Source organism: Myxine glutinosa, chromosome 3 (assembly GCF_964187855.1).
Source record: "Myxine glutinosa chromosome 3, kmMyxGlut1.1, whole genome shotgun sequence".
Classification (NCBI taxonomy): Eukaryota; Metazoa; Chordata; class Myxini; order Myxiniformes; family Myxinidae; genus Myxine; species Myxine glutinosa.
Window position 1 is genome coordinate 61,010,468 of NC_136263.1, and position 17,897 is coordinate 61,028,364.

Genomic DNA, 17,897 nt, shown 5'->3' on the forward strand with positions numbered 1-17,897 from the left:
CTACAAGAACTGTCAATGTTGACGTGGTGTCAGGGCTATACCAGAACCGGAGGAGGGGTGAGGTGGGCAGAGGTGTTACTAAAAGACTATTTTCACCTACTACCATTTTTATAATGCTTCCGCAGACTCAATCATTGGCATAAACGTTTCAATTTCCTTAAGAATTGGTCATCTCTTCACAACTCACTAATGCCCTATTCAAAGCAAGAGACAGTGGGGAACAATCATCATTCTACGATTGCTTACCTGAGTGAGTAAATACCTGCACATAGCACTAAAACCAATTAAAATGTGTCTGCAAGGAATGCACAATAATGCAAGGAATCGATACAGGTACCTACCGATTGTAAATGGCACTAAAACTACACTATTTTACGTCACGACGTCGACCAATATGCCTCCTCCCACATTATTATTATTATACATACTTGTACCATACTTGATTGGGAACTGAGTACCCTCATCCCTCTATACAAGGGGAAAGGTGACCCTCTGGAGTGTGGCTCGTACCGAGCGATAAAGTTATTGGAGCATGGAATGAAGGTATTGGAAAGGGTGTTGGAGAGGAGGATAAGGAAGAAAGTGAAGATCGACGAAATGCAGTTTGGATTCATGCCAGGAAGAGGAACGACAGACGCGCTTTTCATTGTGAGGCAGTTGCAGGAGAAGTACATGGAGAAGAGGAAGAAGTTGTTTCTTGGGTTTGTTGATCTGGAGAAAGCATTCGATAGAGTACCACGCAAAGTATTGACATGGGCATTGAGGAAGTTAGGAGTGGAGGAATGGTTGATCAGAGTAGTGATGGCAATGTACAAAAGAGCGCGCACAGCTGTAAGGACGAAGGACGGGAACAGTGGTGAGTTTGAGGTGAAGGTGGGAGTGCATCAGGGGTCGGTACTAAGTCCACTACTATTTGTAGCTGTGATGGAGGTGCTGGCTCAGAACATAAAGGAGGGTTTACCGTGGGAGTTGTTGTATGCAGATGATCTGGTGTTGATTGCGGAAAGTATGGATGGACTGAAGGAAAAGATGAACACGTAGAAGGAATGTATGGAGACAAAAGGTCTGAAGGTGAATATCGGAAAGACGAAGGTGATGGCAAGTGGTAAAGCATGTGGTGAGGTTGAAAGAACTGGGAAGTGGCCCTATGCTGTGTGTAGGAAGGGTGTTGGAGTGAACTCCATTCAATGTACAATGTGCGCTGAGTGGGTTCATCAAAAATGTAGTGGTCTGAGAGGGTCATTAACCAGTGTGGCAGCTACATTCAAATGTAAGGTGTGCACAGAGGGAGCTGCAGATGGAGGAAATGTTGAGTTGGATCTTGGAGACGGCGTGAAGCTGGAAGGTGTGAAAACATTTTGCTACCTCGGAGACATGCTGAATGGAGAAGGTGGATCAGACTCGGCAACGGTTGCTCGAGTGAGATGTGCATGGAAGAAGTTTCGGGAACTGGGTGGCGTGCGCTGATGATGAGGGGAGTGTCGTTGAAGCTGAAGGGAAAGGTGTATGCTGCATGTGTGAGAAGTGTTATGATTTATGGGAGCGAGACATGGGTAATGAACGTAGAGCAGCAACGAAGGTTGGAAAGGGTGGAAATGCGAATGGTTCGGTGGATGTGTGGAGTATCGTTGAGAGAGAGGAAGACAAATGATGAATTGCGAAAGATGATGGGAATAGAGCCTGTGATTGATGCTGTGAAGAGGAACAGGTTGAGATGGTTTGGTCATGTGTTGAGGAAGGATGAAAGTGACTGGTTGAGAAGAGTGATGGAAATGAATGTAGAAGGAAGCAGAGGACGGGGAAGACCAAAAAAGACTTGGCTAAAGATGGTGGAAGAAGAAATGCGGGCAAGGGGGTTAACAAGGAGAGATGCAGAAAATAGGGCAAAATGGAGAAGATTGTCATGGGGACCGCAAGGCTAACCCCCGCTCTAGCAGGGAAAATAGCCTTTAAAATGCATGTTGTTGTTGTTGTATACATACTTGTACCAAGTTTGATTAAATCCATTCAGCTGGCCTCAAGTATCATATATTTACCTGGCATGACCTCTGACCTCAACAAAATCACAAAATCCTCTAACTCCTCACCTTTGATACCAAAATATAATCAGTTCATCTGTGCATCATAATGTACACTTTTACGAAGTTTGTTCAAAATCCCATCACTGGTTCACAAGTTGGTGTGGCAACATAATATTTACTTAACATGACCTCTTGACCCCAAAGTCAAATCAGTTAATGTTTACATTATTATACATACTTGTACCAAGGTTGATTTAAATCGCTTCAGCTGTTCTCAAGTTATCACTTTTTTTTACCTGACATGACCTCTAACCTTTGATCTGTTGATGCCATAATCTAATCAGTTCATCTTTGCATCGTACATACTGATGCCAAGTTTGTTCAAAATCCCATGACTGGTCACAAGTTAGCTTGGTACCAGAATCTTTACCCAACGGACGTCTGACCTTTGACCTCTGGACCTCAAAATCTAATCAGTTCATCTTTACCTTATTATACATAACAGCACCAAGTTTGACTAAGAACCCTTCAGCAGTTCTCAAGTTATCGCAGTAACGAAAACGTATCACAGACGGACGGACGGACAAACCAAAAACAATGTCTCCGGCGACTGCGTCCACGGAGGCATAACAATTTAGTTCGGGAGCGTATGTAATCCCGTGGGATTTTGATGTTTATTTTGTATTCTTTGCGGGAAATCATTAATTATGATGTGAGTAAGGGAAAAAAATTTGGCGCCAATTTTTTCGAGTATGTTTGCATATTTTTTTATGCAAATTAGGTATGACTTCATAATCCGTAAATAAAAATTAAACGATGTAAATTTTCTTTGCAAAATATGATACAAATTTAATTTTGTGGACCCTATGCATAGATTTTAGCGGACATTGTCTGTATTCAGTATCTTATCTATATAATAATAGCGTAAGGACTCAACTTTGTTATCCCTTTTACGCCGCACCCAGTCACCCGATGCCCACGGCACTAATGGATTTACGATCTACGAACCGCGCTCTTTGTTTATCACGTACAGACATACTCGAAAAATCTGAATTAGCTGACGTTGGGGCCCAAAAGCATCTGATTAACGGCCGATACGATAACCTTGGTTCATGATAACCTTCAAGTGGCTGCATCAATGGTCAATTCAGCATGTCAAGAGCGCAAGTATGACGAATTAGACAACCGACACAAGCAATTACTAGCTGTGGTAGATGTCTCTTTAATGGACAAGCTGAATGAATTTGATGCAAAGATGGAAACAAGTCATCCTACTTTCAAATTTGCCAGAGATTACATGAAATTTGTGGCTTGGATATGGATGTTCATTCGTGCAACACGGGAAGGCAATTGGAAATTGCATCTAGAATCGCTTAGAGCATTGTGTAAGTACTTCTTCACACATGATAGACAAAACTATGCCCACATGGTTCCACTGTATTTGGCACAGATGGAGAAATTGGAAACAAATGATCCCGATATCGATACAGAATTCATGGCTGGCAACTTCTGCGTCTACAAAAATGAAGGCCCTTTCTGCGCAATAGGCCCAGATCATGGCATTGAACAGGAGAACAAAGTCATGAAGATCCTTGGAGGTTTGAAAGAGCTAACACAGCAACCGGCAGCTATGGCCAGATGGTTTCTGATTGCACCTGAGCTAAGTCGCTTGGTCAATGAAGCTGAACATTTGGTGGGTAAAGTCTCTCAGAGATCAGTAAGGCATCATGATTTGTCAGATGCTAAGTTGGAACGGTATGAGGATAATGTAGGCAAATTGAGAGAGGTGCTGAAAGTGAATGATCCATTCATTATTGAAGATGATGAGCTCATCAACATCGTCACACAAGCGATCATGCCAGAGGTAGTAAAACAGGCAGTAATACAGCGAGATAGTGTTGGAGAAGAGATGTTTGAGAAATTTGTTCAAGAGCGTCTTGTAAACCTAGAGCTGAATATCTGGAGTCCTATGAAGAAGGCAAATCTCAAGACTTGGAAGACAGCAAGAATGGTTAAGAAGAGCAAGAAAGCTGTCGCTGTTACAGCAATTAAGAATGAAAGAGCACTGTTCGCCCGCTTCCTTGTTGTGATACTGTCACGGCCAGATATTGACCTGAAGGAGAGCATCAGTGAGTTTGAGTTTGCAGAATATCCTCATTCACTCTTCACTTTTGATGGTATCTTGCGGTCTTGTGTTGCCAAAAGTAAGCTGATGACTATCTTGGAACGTTTGCCTGACCAACAGCAGCTTGTTGTTGCACAAGGAGAGCAAACACAGCATGGCAGAGTCACAATCATTGATGGAATGGCCGTGGTCCAGTCAATGGGGAAACCTACATGGGTGAAAACTTGCTACGATCTCGCCAATCACTTTTTGCATGTCCTCGATTGCAAATCAAGGATTTCATGAAGTTCATGTCGTTTTTGACCGATATGACATTCCTAACTCCCTGAAGGAAAGAACACGCAATTTGCGCCTCGGAGATCATAGAAGCCTTGCTTACAATATCTCCGATGAGGCAATCATTGAAAAGGTGACGCTAAAGCAACTGCTGAACAACCAAGACAACAAGCAAAGACTCACTCTCTATCTGGCATCACACATCTTGAAGCATCGCAAGGAATCTGAGAAGATATATGTGACAACACTCAGTGAGGAATGCAAATCAAACAAGCTCATATTAGATCATCTGAACAGTACTCAAGAGGAGGCAGATACAAGAATGCTACTTCATGCTCTTGACGCTTCGCAGAGGGGGGCCACGTCGATATGCATTCAGAGTCCGGATACAGATGTGTTAGTTCTCGCCTTGTGGTGCTACAAGGACTTGTGTCCTGCAACATCGATGCTTGTTGGAACAGGTGGTCTACGGCAAACTATTGATTTAGGTCCTATATATGATGCCCTGGGCAGTCAGAAAGCTTCTGCACTCCCTGGCTTCCACGTCTTAAGTGGTTGTAACCAGACTGGCACATTCTGCGGGAAATCAAAAATTTCCTGCTGGAATACACTGCAGAAAGCCGATGGTGATATTGTTAGAGCATTTGGCAACCTTGGAAACACTCCAAGCATACAGGAAGATGACGTCGGTGAATTGGAGCGCTACGTATGTCAACTCTACGTTCCTGGCACAACAATCTCTTCTGTGAACGAGATGCGTTGGTTCCTCTTCAGTAAGCGCCAGTACACAGATGAGAAATTGCCCCCTATAAAGGCCACCCTAGTACAGAAGATCAACAGAGCAAATTATGTCACCATGATATGGAAACAATGCGGCACTGCATCTTCAACTCTACCTCCATCAACTTCTCATGGACGGCGTCTGGAAGGTGACCGGTTTCTTCCCGTACCAACAACAGTTTTGCCAGCACCTCAGGCTGTGCTTCAACTAGTCAAATGTGGATGTAAAGGAAGTTGCTCTACGATGATCTGCTCATGTCGGAAGCACAATCTCAAATGCATCACAGATATGTGTACCTGCGAAGTAGCTTGTGAGAACAGAATTGTTAACATACATACTGCAGGTGACGACAGTGACGATGATGATGATGTTCTTGAAACGTAGCTCATGCGGTCAGCTCCAGATATGTCCATGTACTTATTTTTGGTTTCCTTGTTTTAAAACCATTTCATGTATAATGGCATTATTGCATACATCAAATGCATGGTCAACACTATATTACTATGACATCATAACTAATTTGCATATGATGGTTTGATAGGTCCCCTTGAATATAATGAAGATATATTGAAAACCCCAGCACAAGACTTTAGTAACAAAAGCAAAGGAAATACCTTTATGTAAACGGAAGCATGAACATTTTCCATAGGCTTTTAAAAGGTATGACATATCATACTTGATTAGAAAGCAAAACGATGATTGAGACATGCTTTTTTCCTAGTTTATAAGTGATAAATATTAAACTAGAGGTATTGACACCATAATGTATGTATGAGAGCAGGAAAATTTAAAATAGCATTGTAGATGACAGCAAAAATGCTAATTTTTGCATTTTTTACGTGTATTCTATGGCGTCATAGTTCATATGCACAAAAAGGCGGGAAAAAAGTGTTCGAAAAAATTGGCGCCAATGTTTTTTTGATTCAGTGGTCATCGTAGATTAGATTCCAGTAGAAATTAGGAAATAAACATGAACGGGCCACGGGAGCCATTTTGGAGACATACTAATTCGCAAATTTGACTCGAACCTCTGCAGCGACTTAAAAAGCTTTAAGTGCAAATAATTATTCACTTCCAATTTGGCATGGATTATAATGCAATTTAATGGCCAACTTTCAAAATATAAAGTTGGTTATACAGATTTCATAATTTGTGTAACATTCGAACATGGAATATGTTTTTGGCTATTTGTAAAGACAAAGGTCAAAGAAGAGCAAGACTATTTTTTTCCCATCACACTGTCATGCAAGAAGTCATGATCAGATGTAGAAATTCTCACTTTTGCATTCGAGTTGTTTGGAATAAATCTTAAAAAGGATGCGGATATGATGCCCATGTAATGGGCTTGTATACCGCAGTACGAGGTACAAGATAAAACTAACAGCTAGATTTCACATTCACAGTTTCATCATCACTGTTGACTGACTGACTGCATTAAATCCCCATCAGTAAACCAACGAAGTTCATCAACAAATGCCTGATCGGATATATGCGTTGTGTTACGGAGTCCTCCACAATCTCCTGGTCTCGGTAACCCCCGAACCCCGAGAGGAACCCCGGCAGAAAGATATATTACCCTGTGTTGAAAATCAATAGTGAAACCACACCAATGATTATAAATGAACAAAATTGTATTAGAAATCACACACAGGAATAACGGGATAACAGATGGCCATTAAGAGTGCACTCTATATATATATATATATCTTATATAAAGTCAAGTAACTCACTGCTCTGCCAGCAAATGAACAGACACTCCTCAATGTCTCTCTATAACTTTTCCCAAGGCGAATGGGATTCGCCCCAGCGGTCGATAGAACGAAATCCGGTCGACGCCCGAATCCCGCTCTCCAGTCGATATCCGAAACGTGTACAGTGGGCAAGGGTGCACACCCTGCCAAACTGTACAATGGCACCCTCCAGAGGCGCACCTTCACCACTCACTCAGCAAACCGCAACGTAATTGGAGACGAATCGGTCGCACACACACATCCCCGACAGACGGTAGGATGTTGGGGTGAAGATGACACGAAGCAAACCTTCACAGGTGTCCGAAGCACAGGGTTCAAAATGGCCGACGGCTCTGGCTTGAGCCGATGCGACGAGGCAAGGATTCGTCGGAATCTCAGTGCCCCAAATCTGTCTATGCAGATTTCTCCACTCCAGCGAATATTCTTATCGCCGGATGTCCCTTCCAGGAACTCAAAATCCCCTCGTGGCTGTCGGTAAACCTTGCTCGTTACAGAGCGCTGACGTCACGCGTCCTCTCCGACTTTGCTCGCGCTGCCTCTTCTCCTTCACCTCATTGTCTTCTCGTTCGTCTTCCTGTATCATTTTAAGTTAACCTTTTTAACTTTTAATAACTGTTCATAATCAATAAACCTTAGGAAGACAATAATAGCACATAGAATCCGAAATCTTTCAAGTGGAAGAAAACCACAATAACGGAAGTTACGAATCCGTAAGAGTTGATAGAACTTAAAAGGATATCGAAGATGCACTTGATGGATAAAATCGTCGATTTTATTTTGTTGAAAGACAACAATCATTATAAGGTGACCGAAAGTCAGCGATAAGGATCGGCAAGGCCGAACGATAATATTTACACATTTGGGTGGTGCCTGGACAGCTGATCGATACTATTTTCTTCAAACCACACAATGACCATCCAGGCTGCCACAAAACTGCCGACAAAACGAAAGGCAACGTAACAAATAAAGAAGTGCAAAGTGGCACTTTGGAAGAGGTGTGTGAAAATGTACAAATTACACATCAAAAGTGCTATTGCAGGAGTGAATGTACAAATTACACATCAAAAGTGCTATTGCAGGAGTGATTGTACAAATTACACATCAAAAGTGCTATTGCAGGAGTGACAAGCTCTGCGCAAGTTTGGAGGTGCTTGGAAATCAACAGACCATCAAATGCAGTTACGGATGAACACTGCTACATATCCAGCCACTGTGCGTAACCTCGATCTCCAAGCTCCTTGTTGATAAAACAGGTCTAAGGGGGCGAAAAGACAAAGGGATTCAAAATAAACATGAAAAAGACTGAATAAGGCAACAAAAAGCTACGAGATAGATATTACGTGTCTGGAATAAAAATGTACCATTAGGTAGAGAACTAAAACCTTTAGCCTCGCTTTGCCTGATCAGCATGCCCACAAGTGCTGAAAAATTGCACATCATTCCAAAACCAATGTTATGTTTTTTCACCTTAAACCAATGGCCTTTAATACTTCAACATCTGATGCTTATGAGTAGTTTTAGAAAACTCCCAGGATCTGCAGACCTTGGCAGATGTTTCCAGTTTAAGAAAAAATGACTGTGGGTAAAGATGAGTGGAATATGCAGCAATGGCTCCGAAGGAGTGGAGAGGTATTTGGCACATACATGGCGATGCTAGATTAGATGACACTTTTTTCTCTTTGGCCACTTTCACATAACATTGAACTCTTGTCAATATGGAGGAGATCGTTACATTCAACAGGATGCTCTGAGGTTCCAAATCAGGTGTCTTAACCTTATACACTACGATTATCATACCCAAATAAATGACCATTCAGACCAGCAATGAAAGAAAAAATAAATCTTACACTATCTACCGTAACATTTTATTCAATGATAATCTTTTGCAATAGAAAGCAGCTGGTTACACATCGGCTCAAAGTGAAACAAAAGCCAAATTTTATGGATGTAAAATTTATAATGGAAAAGTGAAAAATACAGCAATGATGACACATCATAATTCAAAGTTTTTGAAATTTCAGTTTTGTTTCACTTTAAATCAAAGATCAGCCAGAACATACAAAATCCTCCAGCGATTAAAAGCAAGGAGCAACAAGTAACATTTTAAATGAATGGAAACTGTCTTTTGCAGCTGAGAAGGTGGACAAGTTTCTGTGAACCCTCGAATCTGATTCAGCAACTGGACCAGACAACATCAGCTCGTGTCCTAAAAACATGTTCTGCTGCTTTAGCACATGTTCTTTCTGGTCTTTACACTCAATCATTTGCCTGAGGTCATCTATCTGCTTGGAAATAAGCTAATATCACTGCATTGTATAAAAATGTGCAAAACTGATCCCCATAAGTACAGACCAATCAGCTGACTTCCAATCACCAGCAAGGTCATGGAATCCATCATTGCATTTGATGCGAAATTCTTCCTTTTCTCCAATGCCATAATCTCAGGTTATCAATTCGGATTCAGACATGGTCATTCCACTTTGGGCATGCTGCTTCTACTCTCCCAACAATGGATGGAGGCCCTCAATGCCAAACATGAGATTGGGGCAGTCTCTGCACATATCTTGTCTTCTATACAGTCTGGCATCCAGCTTTACTCTCCAAACTCTGCCTATGGCATCCAAGGCCAACTTCACAAATGGCTTCTTAACTTCATCTGCTCTCATAACCAACTTGGGGCACTCAACGGAATCCTTTCATCTCCTCTCCCTGTCCCAGCCCCAAGGCAGTGTTCTAGGCCCAGTAATATTCATGATCTTAATCAACGATCTCTCTGACTCTCTGGAAAATCCACTTTATCTATTTGCTGATGAGTCCACCCTCTGCCGTGACATCCCTCATCCTTCAGATAGACAGGCTCCAGCCTCTTCCCAGTCTTCAGACCTTGACAAAATCACAAGCTGGTCAAACACTTGGAATATATCTTTCAATCCTGAGAAATCTTGCGCTCTTACTATCTCTCCCTTAAAGGACAATCTGGCAAACCCTCCCATCTAGTTTCTTAACAATCCTCTTGAGGAAGTTCAGTCACTCAAACTCCTGGGCCTCACTATCAGCCATGATCTATCTTGGGCAAACCACATTTCAAATTTAGCCTCCAAAGCCAACAGCCAACCGGGCATCCTCAGTCATATAAAGTCCTTCCTTGGCACACCTGGACTCCTATCCACCTATAAGGCCTTCACCTGCAGCTTGACGGAGTACTGCTCTCACCTCTGTACTGGCTCCCCTACTTCACATCTTGCTTAGTTTCTGCAGGGCACACGCAATCCACCATCAAACCTCTTCTGGTGAACCTCCCGAAATGCAGAATCACTACTCACTTCTACTCATTCGTTGTTCTTTTCCCACCTGTGGAACCATTCTTTTTTATTCTCTTCAATCCAATTTTTCCCTCCAGGTTTTTCAAGATGGCTGTTCACCACCATCTCAGATAATCCCCCATCTAAAACGATTATCTTTTCTACCCTCGTTAACACCACCCCCATACCCTCCTTACAAATTCCCAGTGTTTCCTTCCTGAGAGTTTGCTTCTCTACCACCTTGTCCACCCCATGCATCCTCTTGTACCCCTCCCCACACCCATTATTTGTCCAACCCCCCTCTCCCTACTGCTCCTTTTGTTCTGTTGCATCGTGATCCATTCAGTATTCTTGCTCTTCCATGAGCCTTGACTCTGTCTATACACAAAAAAATGAAGCAAAAGAAATTGTGCAACTGTCGCAACTTGACCAAAAATGTCGGTTTACTTAAAAAGAATATTGAAAACTATTTAAAATGATCACCAAATGTGCTAACTAAACATTAAAAAAAAATAAATATGGAGAGGCCAGTGGTTTCACCCTTTTCACAAGTTCGGGTCAAAAACGACTTGTACAAGTTCCCTTACAAGGAACTTTGGCACAGGAGGCGGCCATTAGGCCTATAAAGCCTGTGCAATGGTTGCCAACCAATGGTTGTTTGTCCATGCTCTATCCTTTTCTTAATGCTGAGCATCAAGCAAGGAAGCAGCATGTACTATTTTTAGTCTTTGGTATGACTTGGTCATAGTTGGGTTTGAACTGCCGACCTCCCAGACTCGATCTACGCTCTAACAATTATGCCACAGAGTCTGGTTAATGGCATCAGGAGGCTCACCACCCACCACTGGCAAAAATGTGTGACACTAACAGAAACAATCGAAAAGGAAGAACATCTGTAAATTTTTGCTTTCTGGTTTGGGGAAAATCATTTGACTCTCCGTTGCAATTTGTAAAAAGCAATTCCAATACATACACTGTTATGGATCTTGCTTAAGGGATAAAATGGGGAATAAATTCGAATAGTTATTTCACAGTGCATGTTAGCATAAGTGTGTTGTATGTAATTGGAGAGATAGTGTCGAGTACATACATGTTCAGCAGTTCGTGTCCTGCCATTCCTGAGCGACTATCTTTACCCTGTTTCTCTACCTTCAATACATTATTCAACGTTCCCCGATATTAATCTGTCCTCATGTACGTTTTCCGCAAGCACTTATGTTAACTCCTCACTGCAAAAATACCAGAATTGTGCAAAAGGTAAAAACGCTTTGGGAATGTGAAAACGTGGTGATTTTTGGCATCATGCTCAAGGTCTGTGGACAGCACGTGATCAGAAAGTTACCGGTTCTCCTTCCAATTAGGGCAAGCCAACAAAGTCCTGCGGGCTCTGACATATCCTGTGGGAACTTGTAAAAGCACGTATGGGGCTCGCTAAGAGAGCAAGTACTGGGGCCTCATTCGATTTGTTTTCACTGCTGGTGTGGAGAACTTCGGGATTTGCATCGTGGCTGATGTACTGTCCTGGGAATTTGTTCCCTCTGGACCTCCTGGATGGATGCAGGGACCCTAGAGCTTAACGTACGCTGTGCGAGACCAACCGTCCCAAGCACAAAATAAACCCCAATGTCGCTGCGGTGAAAACTACCCTTCAGCTCAAGTTCATTTCTCTAATCTTTGACTTGTCCTCTCCTGCTTAATCTTAATCTTAAACTCACCCTGCACAGGTGAGTACGTTTAGTAATTAAGCAGTCGAGGAATCGTGTGCACATTGGGTAGTTATTTTACTTAATTTGTTACCTCCGTCAATGAAGGTGAACAGAGGTTATGTTTTCACCCCTGTGTTAGTCTGTCTGCAATGAGCATTTGTCTGTTAGTCTGTCTAATGACAATTTTTCTGTCTGTAATGACAATTAATGACAATTTTTCTGTCTGTAATGACAATTAATGACAATTTGTCTGTCTGTAATGACAATTTGTCTGTCTGTAATGACAATTTGTCTGTCTGTAATGACAATTTGTCTGTCTGTAATGACAATTTGTCTGTCTGTAATGACAATTTGTCTGTCTGTAATGACAATTTGTCTGTCTGTAATGACAATTTGTCTGTCTGTAATGACAATTTGTCTGTCTGTAATGACAATTTGTCTGTCTGTAATGACAATTTGTCTGTCTAATGACAATTTGTCTGTCTGTAATGACAATTTGTCTGTCTGTAATGACAATTTGTCTGTCTGTAATGACAATTTGTCTGTCTGTAATGACAATTTGTCTGTCTGTAATGACAATTTGTCTGTCTGTAATGACAATTTGTCTGTCTGTAATGACAATTTGTCTGTCTGTAATGACAATTTGTCTGTCTGTAATGACAATTTGTCTGTCTGTAATGACAATTTGTCTGTCTGTAATGACAATTTGTCTGTCTGTAATGACAATTTGTCTGTCTGTAATGACAATTTGTCTGTCTGTAATGACAATTTGTCTGTCTGTAATGACAATTTGTCTGTCTGTAATGACAATTTGTCTGTCTGTAATGACAATTTGTCTGTCTGTAATGACAATTTGTCTGTCTGTAATGACAATTTGTCTGTCTGTAATGACAATTTGTCTGTCTGTAATGACAATTTGTCTGTCTGTAATGACAATTTGTCTGTCTGTAATGACAATTTGTCTGTCTGTAATGACAATTTGTCTGTCTGTAATGACAATTTGTCTGTCTGTAATGACAATTTGTCTGTCTGTAATGACAATTTGTCTGTCTGTAATGACAATTTGTCTGTCTGTAATGACAATTTGTCTGTCTGTAATGACAATTTGTCTGTCTGTAATGACAATTTGTCTGTCTGTAATGACAATTTGTCTGTCTGTAATGACAATTTGTCTGTCTGTAATGACAATTTGTCTGTCTGTAATGACAATTTGGCTGTCTGTAATGACAATTTGTCTGTGTGCAGGATATCCCAAAAAGTTATGGACAGATTCAGCCAAAATTTAGTGGGCAGGTTGTGTGTGTGACAAAGACAAATGGTTAAGATTTTGGTGAAGATCCAGGTATGGATCCGATCATTTTTAAGCGATTCTTCACCATTGAGAGATGGGGCCAAAAAATGATATTGTGGCGGACACGAAAGCCCACTGGCGTGGTGACATCATTCCGCGCACCAAGTGGGCGGCGGCCACGCCCAAGGGGTAGGCGTGGCCTGAGGATATACACGGGGTGCGCAGCCCGGAGCGCGCTAGTGTTACAGTGAGCTCCTGAAATAAAGACGCTTATAAGTTACCGCTTGTCCGCTTCCTCCTTGCTCGCAAGCAGCGCGCGTAACGCCGCGCTTTACTGGTGACCCTCGACGTTGGATCTGCCGGAGCGATCCTTCCACACACGACGCCATTGCCAACAACGCAATGTCGATTAAACTTCCCGAATTTTGGGAAGCCCAGGCCGAAGTCTGGTTCGTCCAGGCCGAAGCCCAATTTCAGCTTCGGCGCCTCACCGGCGATGACACGCGCTATTGCCACGTCGTCGCCTCCCTCGGGCCCGGCACGGCCGCTCGAGTTGTGTCCGTCCTTCGCCACCCACCGGACGGCCACAAGTACGAGGCACTCAAGCGGCTACTCCTAGCCACGTTCGGCCTCACGGACGACGCACGGGCCGACCGCCTCCTGGATCTCCCCGAGCTCGGCGACATGCGCCCGTCGGTCCGAATGGACCATATGCTGTCACTGTTGGGCGACGAAGCCCCCGGTTCTCTATTCCGGGCGCTTTTCCGTCGCCAACTTCCAGCGCAGGTTCGCCTCGCGTTGGCCGGGACCGTGCTAACGGAACCCCGAGCATTGACAGCCGAGGCGGACAGGTACTTCGCGGCTTCGGACATGCGGGCGAGAGTCGGTGCGGCCGTCACGGACCTCGAGGCTGATGCTGCTGATGATGCTGATCCACAGCATCAGCTTACACAGCATACGCAGCATGCTGATACGCACCTCGTGACCGCCGCCCCGCCCACCGCCGCGGCGAAAACCGCCACCGCGGGGAAAACCGCCAACTCCACCGGCCTGGCAGAGCCAGCCACACTCCTCCAGCTCCACCACCTGGTGCTGGTTCCACGCCAAGTTCGGCCACGAGGCTCGGCAGTGTCATCCGCCATGCTCCTTCAACAGGTCGGGAAACGCCCGGGCCGGCGCTCAATAGTGGCGATGAGCGCCGGCCGTTCGAGCAGCCTGCTGTTCATAACGGACACCTTATCCGGGCGCCGTTACCTGTGCAACACGGGAGCGCAGGTGAGTGTCGTTCCCGCCGGTACGTCAGACAAGCACGCCGCGGGCGGGGGCCCCGCGCTGCTTGCCGCGAACGGGACGCCCATCCGTACGTATGGAAAACGCTGCCTCTCTCTGCGGTTCGGAGGGCAGGTTTTCCGATGGACGTTCGTCACCGCCGACGTGCCCATGGCACTGCTTGGCGCGGACTTCCTGTGCGCTAATGGGCTCCTGGTCGATGTAAAGCGCAGACGTCTTGTCCAGGCCGAGACGTTCAGCTCGCTCGCTTGTACGCTGCCCAGCTCGTCGAGCAGCTCAACGAGCGGCTCGTCGAGCAGCTCAACGAGCGGCTCGTCGAGCAGCTCAACGAGCGGCTCGCCAAGCGGCTTGCCGAACGGTTCGGTTCCGGCCACGTTGATCTGTACGCTTCCGGCAGCGGACAAATTCACCCGCCTCCTCGCCGGCTTCCCGGCCCTCACGCGGCCCACCTTCCTGGCGGGGGCCGTCAAGCACGGGGTGGCCCATCACATCCCCACCGTCGGGCCACCGGTCTACGCCCTGGCACGCCGCCTCGAGCCGACGAAGCTGGCGGTGGCAAAAGCGGCGTTCGCTACCCTGGAGCGACTCGGCATCGTTCGGCGCTCGGAGAGTGCTTGGGCATCGCCGCTGCACATCCCGGCGGGGGATGGCGACCGTGCGGGGACTATCGCCGTCTCAATGACGCCACCACTCCCGACCGCTACCCCGTCCCCCACATTCAGGACTTTTCCGCCCGTTTGGCGGGCATGTCCTTCTTCTCGAAGGTGGACCTCATACGCGGCTACCATCAGGTCCCTGTCAGGCCGGAGGACGTCCCGAAGACGGCGGTCATCACGCCATTCGGACTCTTCGAATTCCTGCGGATGCCCTTCGGTCTGAAGAATGCGGCTCAGGCGTTCCAGCGACTGATGGACAGCGTCCTGCGCGACTTGGATTTTGTCTACGTCTACCTGGACGATATCCTCGTCGCCAGCGCGTCCCGCGAAGAGCACCTACGCCTCCTCCGCACGCTCTTCGAACGCCAGGGCCAGCATGGCCTGATTGTGAACCCCGCAAAGTGCCGGTTCGGCGTCGCCGTAATCGATTTTCTGGGGCACCGTGTCACCAGGCACGGAGCCGTCCCCCTGCCGGCCAAGGTGGAGGCGGTGAAGGGGTTTCCGCGCCCCCGCACGATCAGAGGGCTGCAGGAGTTCCTGGGCATGGTGAACTTTTACCATTGGTTCCTGCCCCGTATCGCCCAGCTCCTGCGCCCCCTGCACGAAGCTCTCCGAGGTAAGCCGGACAAAGGCGACGTTACCTGGACCGAGCAGATGGACACGGCGTTCACGGGCGCGAAGCTCGCCTTGGCTAACGCCACCATGCTCGCGCACCCGGCGCCCGATGCACCGATCGCCCTCACCACCGACGCCTCGGACTACGCGGTGGGCGCAGTGCACGAGCAATGGGTGCGTGGAGCTTGGCAACCGCTGGCGTTCTTTAGCCGGCAGCTTCGCCCGCCCGAACGCCGTTACAGTACCTTCGACCGCGAGTTGCTCGGGCTTCACTTGGCGGTCAGGCACTTCCGCCATCTGCTCGAGGGCCGTGCGTTCACGGCCTTCGTCGACCACAAGCCGCTGATCTTCGCGATGGGCAAGGTCACCGAGCCGTGGTCGGCCCGGCAGCAGCGTCACCTCTCGGCCGTGTCCGAGTACACGACGGACATCCGGCACGTCGCGGGGAAGGACAACCCGGTGGCGGATTGCCTTTCCCGGGCCGTCGCCCACGCAGTCCACCTCGGCATCGACTATGCCCGGATGGCAGCGGACCAGGCCGCTGACCCCGACGTCCAGGCCTTGCGGACCGCCGTCACGGGCCTCCGCGTCACCGAGGTGCCGTTCGACGGCGCTGGCGCGCGACCCTCTTGTGCGATGTCTCCCTCGGGCGGCCTCGCCCCATCGTGCCCGCGGGCTGGCAGCGCCAGGTGTTTGATGCCATCCACGGCCTGTCCCACCCGGGCGCGAGGGCCTCCCAAAGGTTGATCGCCGACAAGTTCGTCTGGCATGGCCTCCGGAAGGCCGTCCGCGGCTGGGCCAGGACGTGCCTCATGTGCCAGCGCGCCAAGGTGCACCGGCACACCCAGGCCCCGTTGGCCCCATTCACGGTGCCGGAACGACGGTTTGACCACGTCCACGTGGACCTGTTGGGACCTCTGCCCCCCTCGCGGGGTTTCACCCACGTCCTCACCATGGTGGACCGCACCACCCGTTGGCCGGAGGCCGTGCCCTTGGCATCTACGACGGCGGCGGACGTCGCGCAGGTTTTCATCGCCACCTGGGTCGCCCGGTTCGGCGCCCCCTCAGACATCTCGTCCGACCGCGGCCCCCAGTTCACCTCGGAGCTCTGGGGGGCGGTCGCGCAGGGGCTCGGGGTCCGGCTGCACAGAACCACGGCCTACCACCCCCAGGCTAACGGCCTGTGTGAGCGATTTCACCGCTCATTGAAGGCCGCGCTCCGTGCCACCCTCCGCGACGGCGGCTGGGTCGACAGGCTCCCCTGGGTCCTGCTGGGCCTCCGGACGGCGCCCAAGGAGGACCTGCGCGCATCCGCGGCGGAGTTGGTCTTCGGGCAACCGCTGCGGGTGCCGGGCGAGTTCCTCCCCGACTCCACGGCACCATGGTCCGCGGCACAGCAGCGCTCCGCTCTGCAAGAGACCGCCCAGAGGTTCGCCCCAGTGCCAACGGCATGCCACGGGCACCCACCGACGCACGTTGCCCCGGAGCTTCGCACGGCGGCGTACGTCTTCGTCCGCCATGATGCCCACCAGACACCACTGCGGCCCCCGTACGACGGGCCTTTCCGTGTGCTGGAGACCGGGGCGAGGCACTTCACCCTGGACATCGGCGGTACTCCTGACCGCGTTTCTGTAGACCGCCTCAAGCCGGCCCACCTCGACGTGGACCATCCACCGCCAGTGGGCCGACCCCCGCGTCAGGGCCGCCCCCCTGCGGGCGGACCCCCGGCACCGCCCAGCCACGCCGCCCCCCGGTCCTGCACCCATCCCAGGGGCAGCCAGAGGCATCCCACCTGGCATCCCTGCACCCCGGACGCCGCCGATCGCCAGGGGGCGCTTCGGCCGGGTCATCCGTTTGCCCCGCAAACTGGCCCTCCAGGTGCGCGGGAATTCTGGGGGGGCGCGTGTGGCGGACACGAAAGCCCACTGGCGTGGTGACATCATTCCGCGCACCAAGTGGGCGGCGGCCACGCCCAAGGGGTAGGCGTGGCCTGAGGATATACACGGGGTGCGCAGCCCGGAGCGCGCTAGTGTTACAGTGAGCTCCTGAAATAAAGACGCTTATAAGTTACCGCTTGTCCACT

At 48.0% G+C, this 17,897-nt stretch overlaps 1 protein-coding gene across 1 annotated transcript in view; it reads right to left on the bottom strand.

Moving 5' to 3' along the window:
- Nucleotides 1-7,706: 7,706 nt before the first annotated feature.
- LOC137416129 (uncharacterized) overlaps nt 7,707-17,897 on the bottom strand; it is a 32,519-nt gene continuing 22,328 nt past the window's right edge. The window contains exon 11 of the mRNA XM_068101655.2: nt 7,707-8,209. Coding sequence (XP_067957756.1) covers nt 8,150-8,209 — 60 coding nt within the window. The 3' untranslated portion in view covers nt 7,707-8,149. The remainder of the gene's footprint in view (nt 8,210-17,897) is intronic.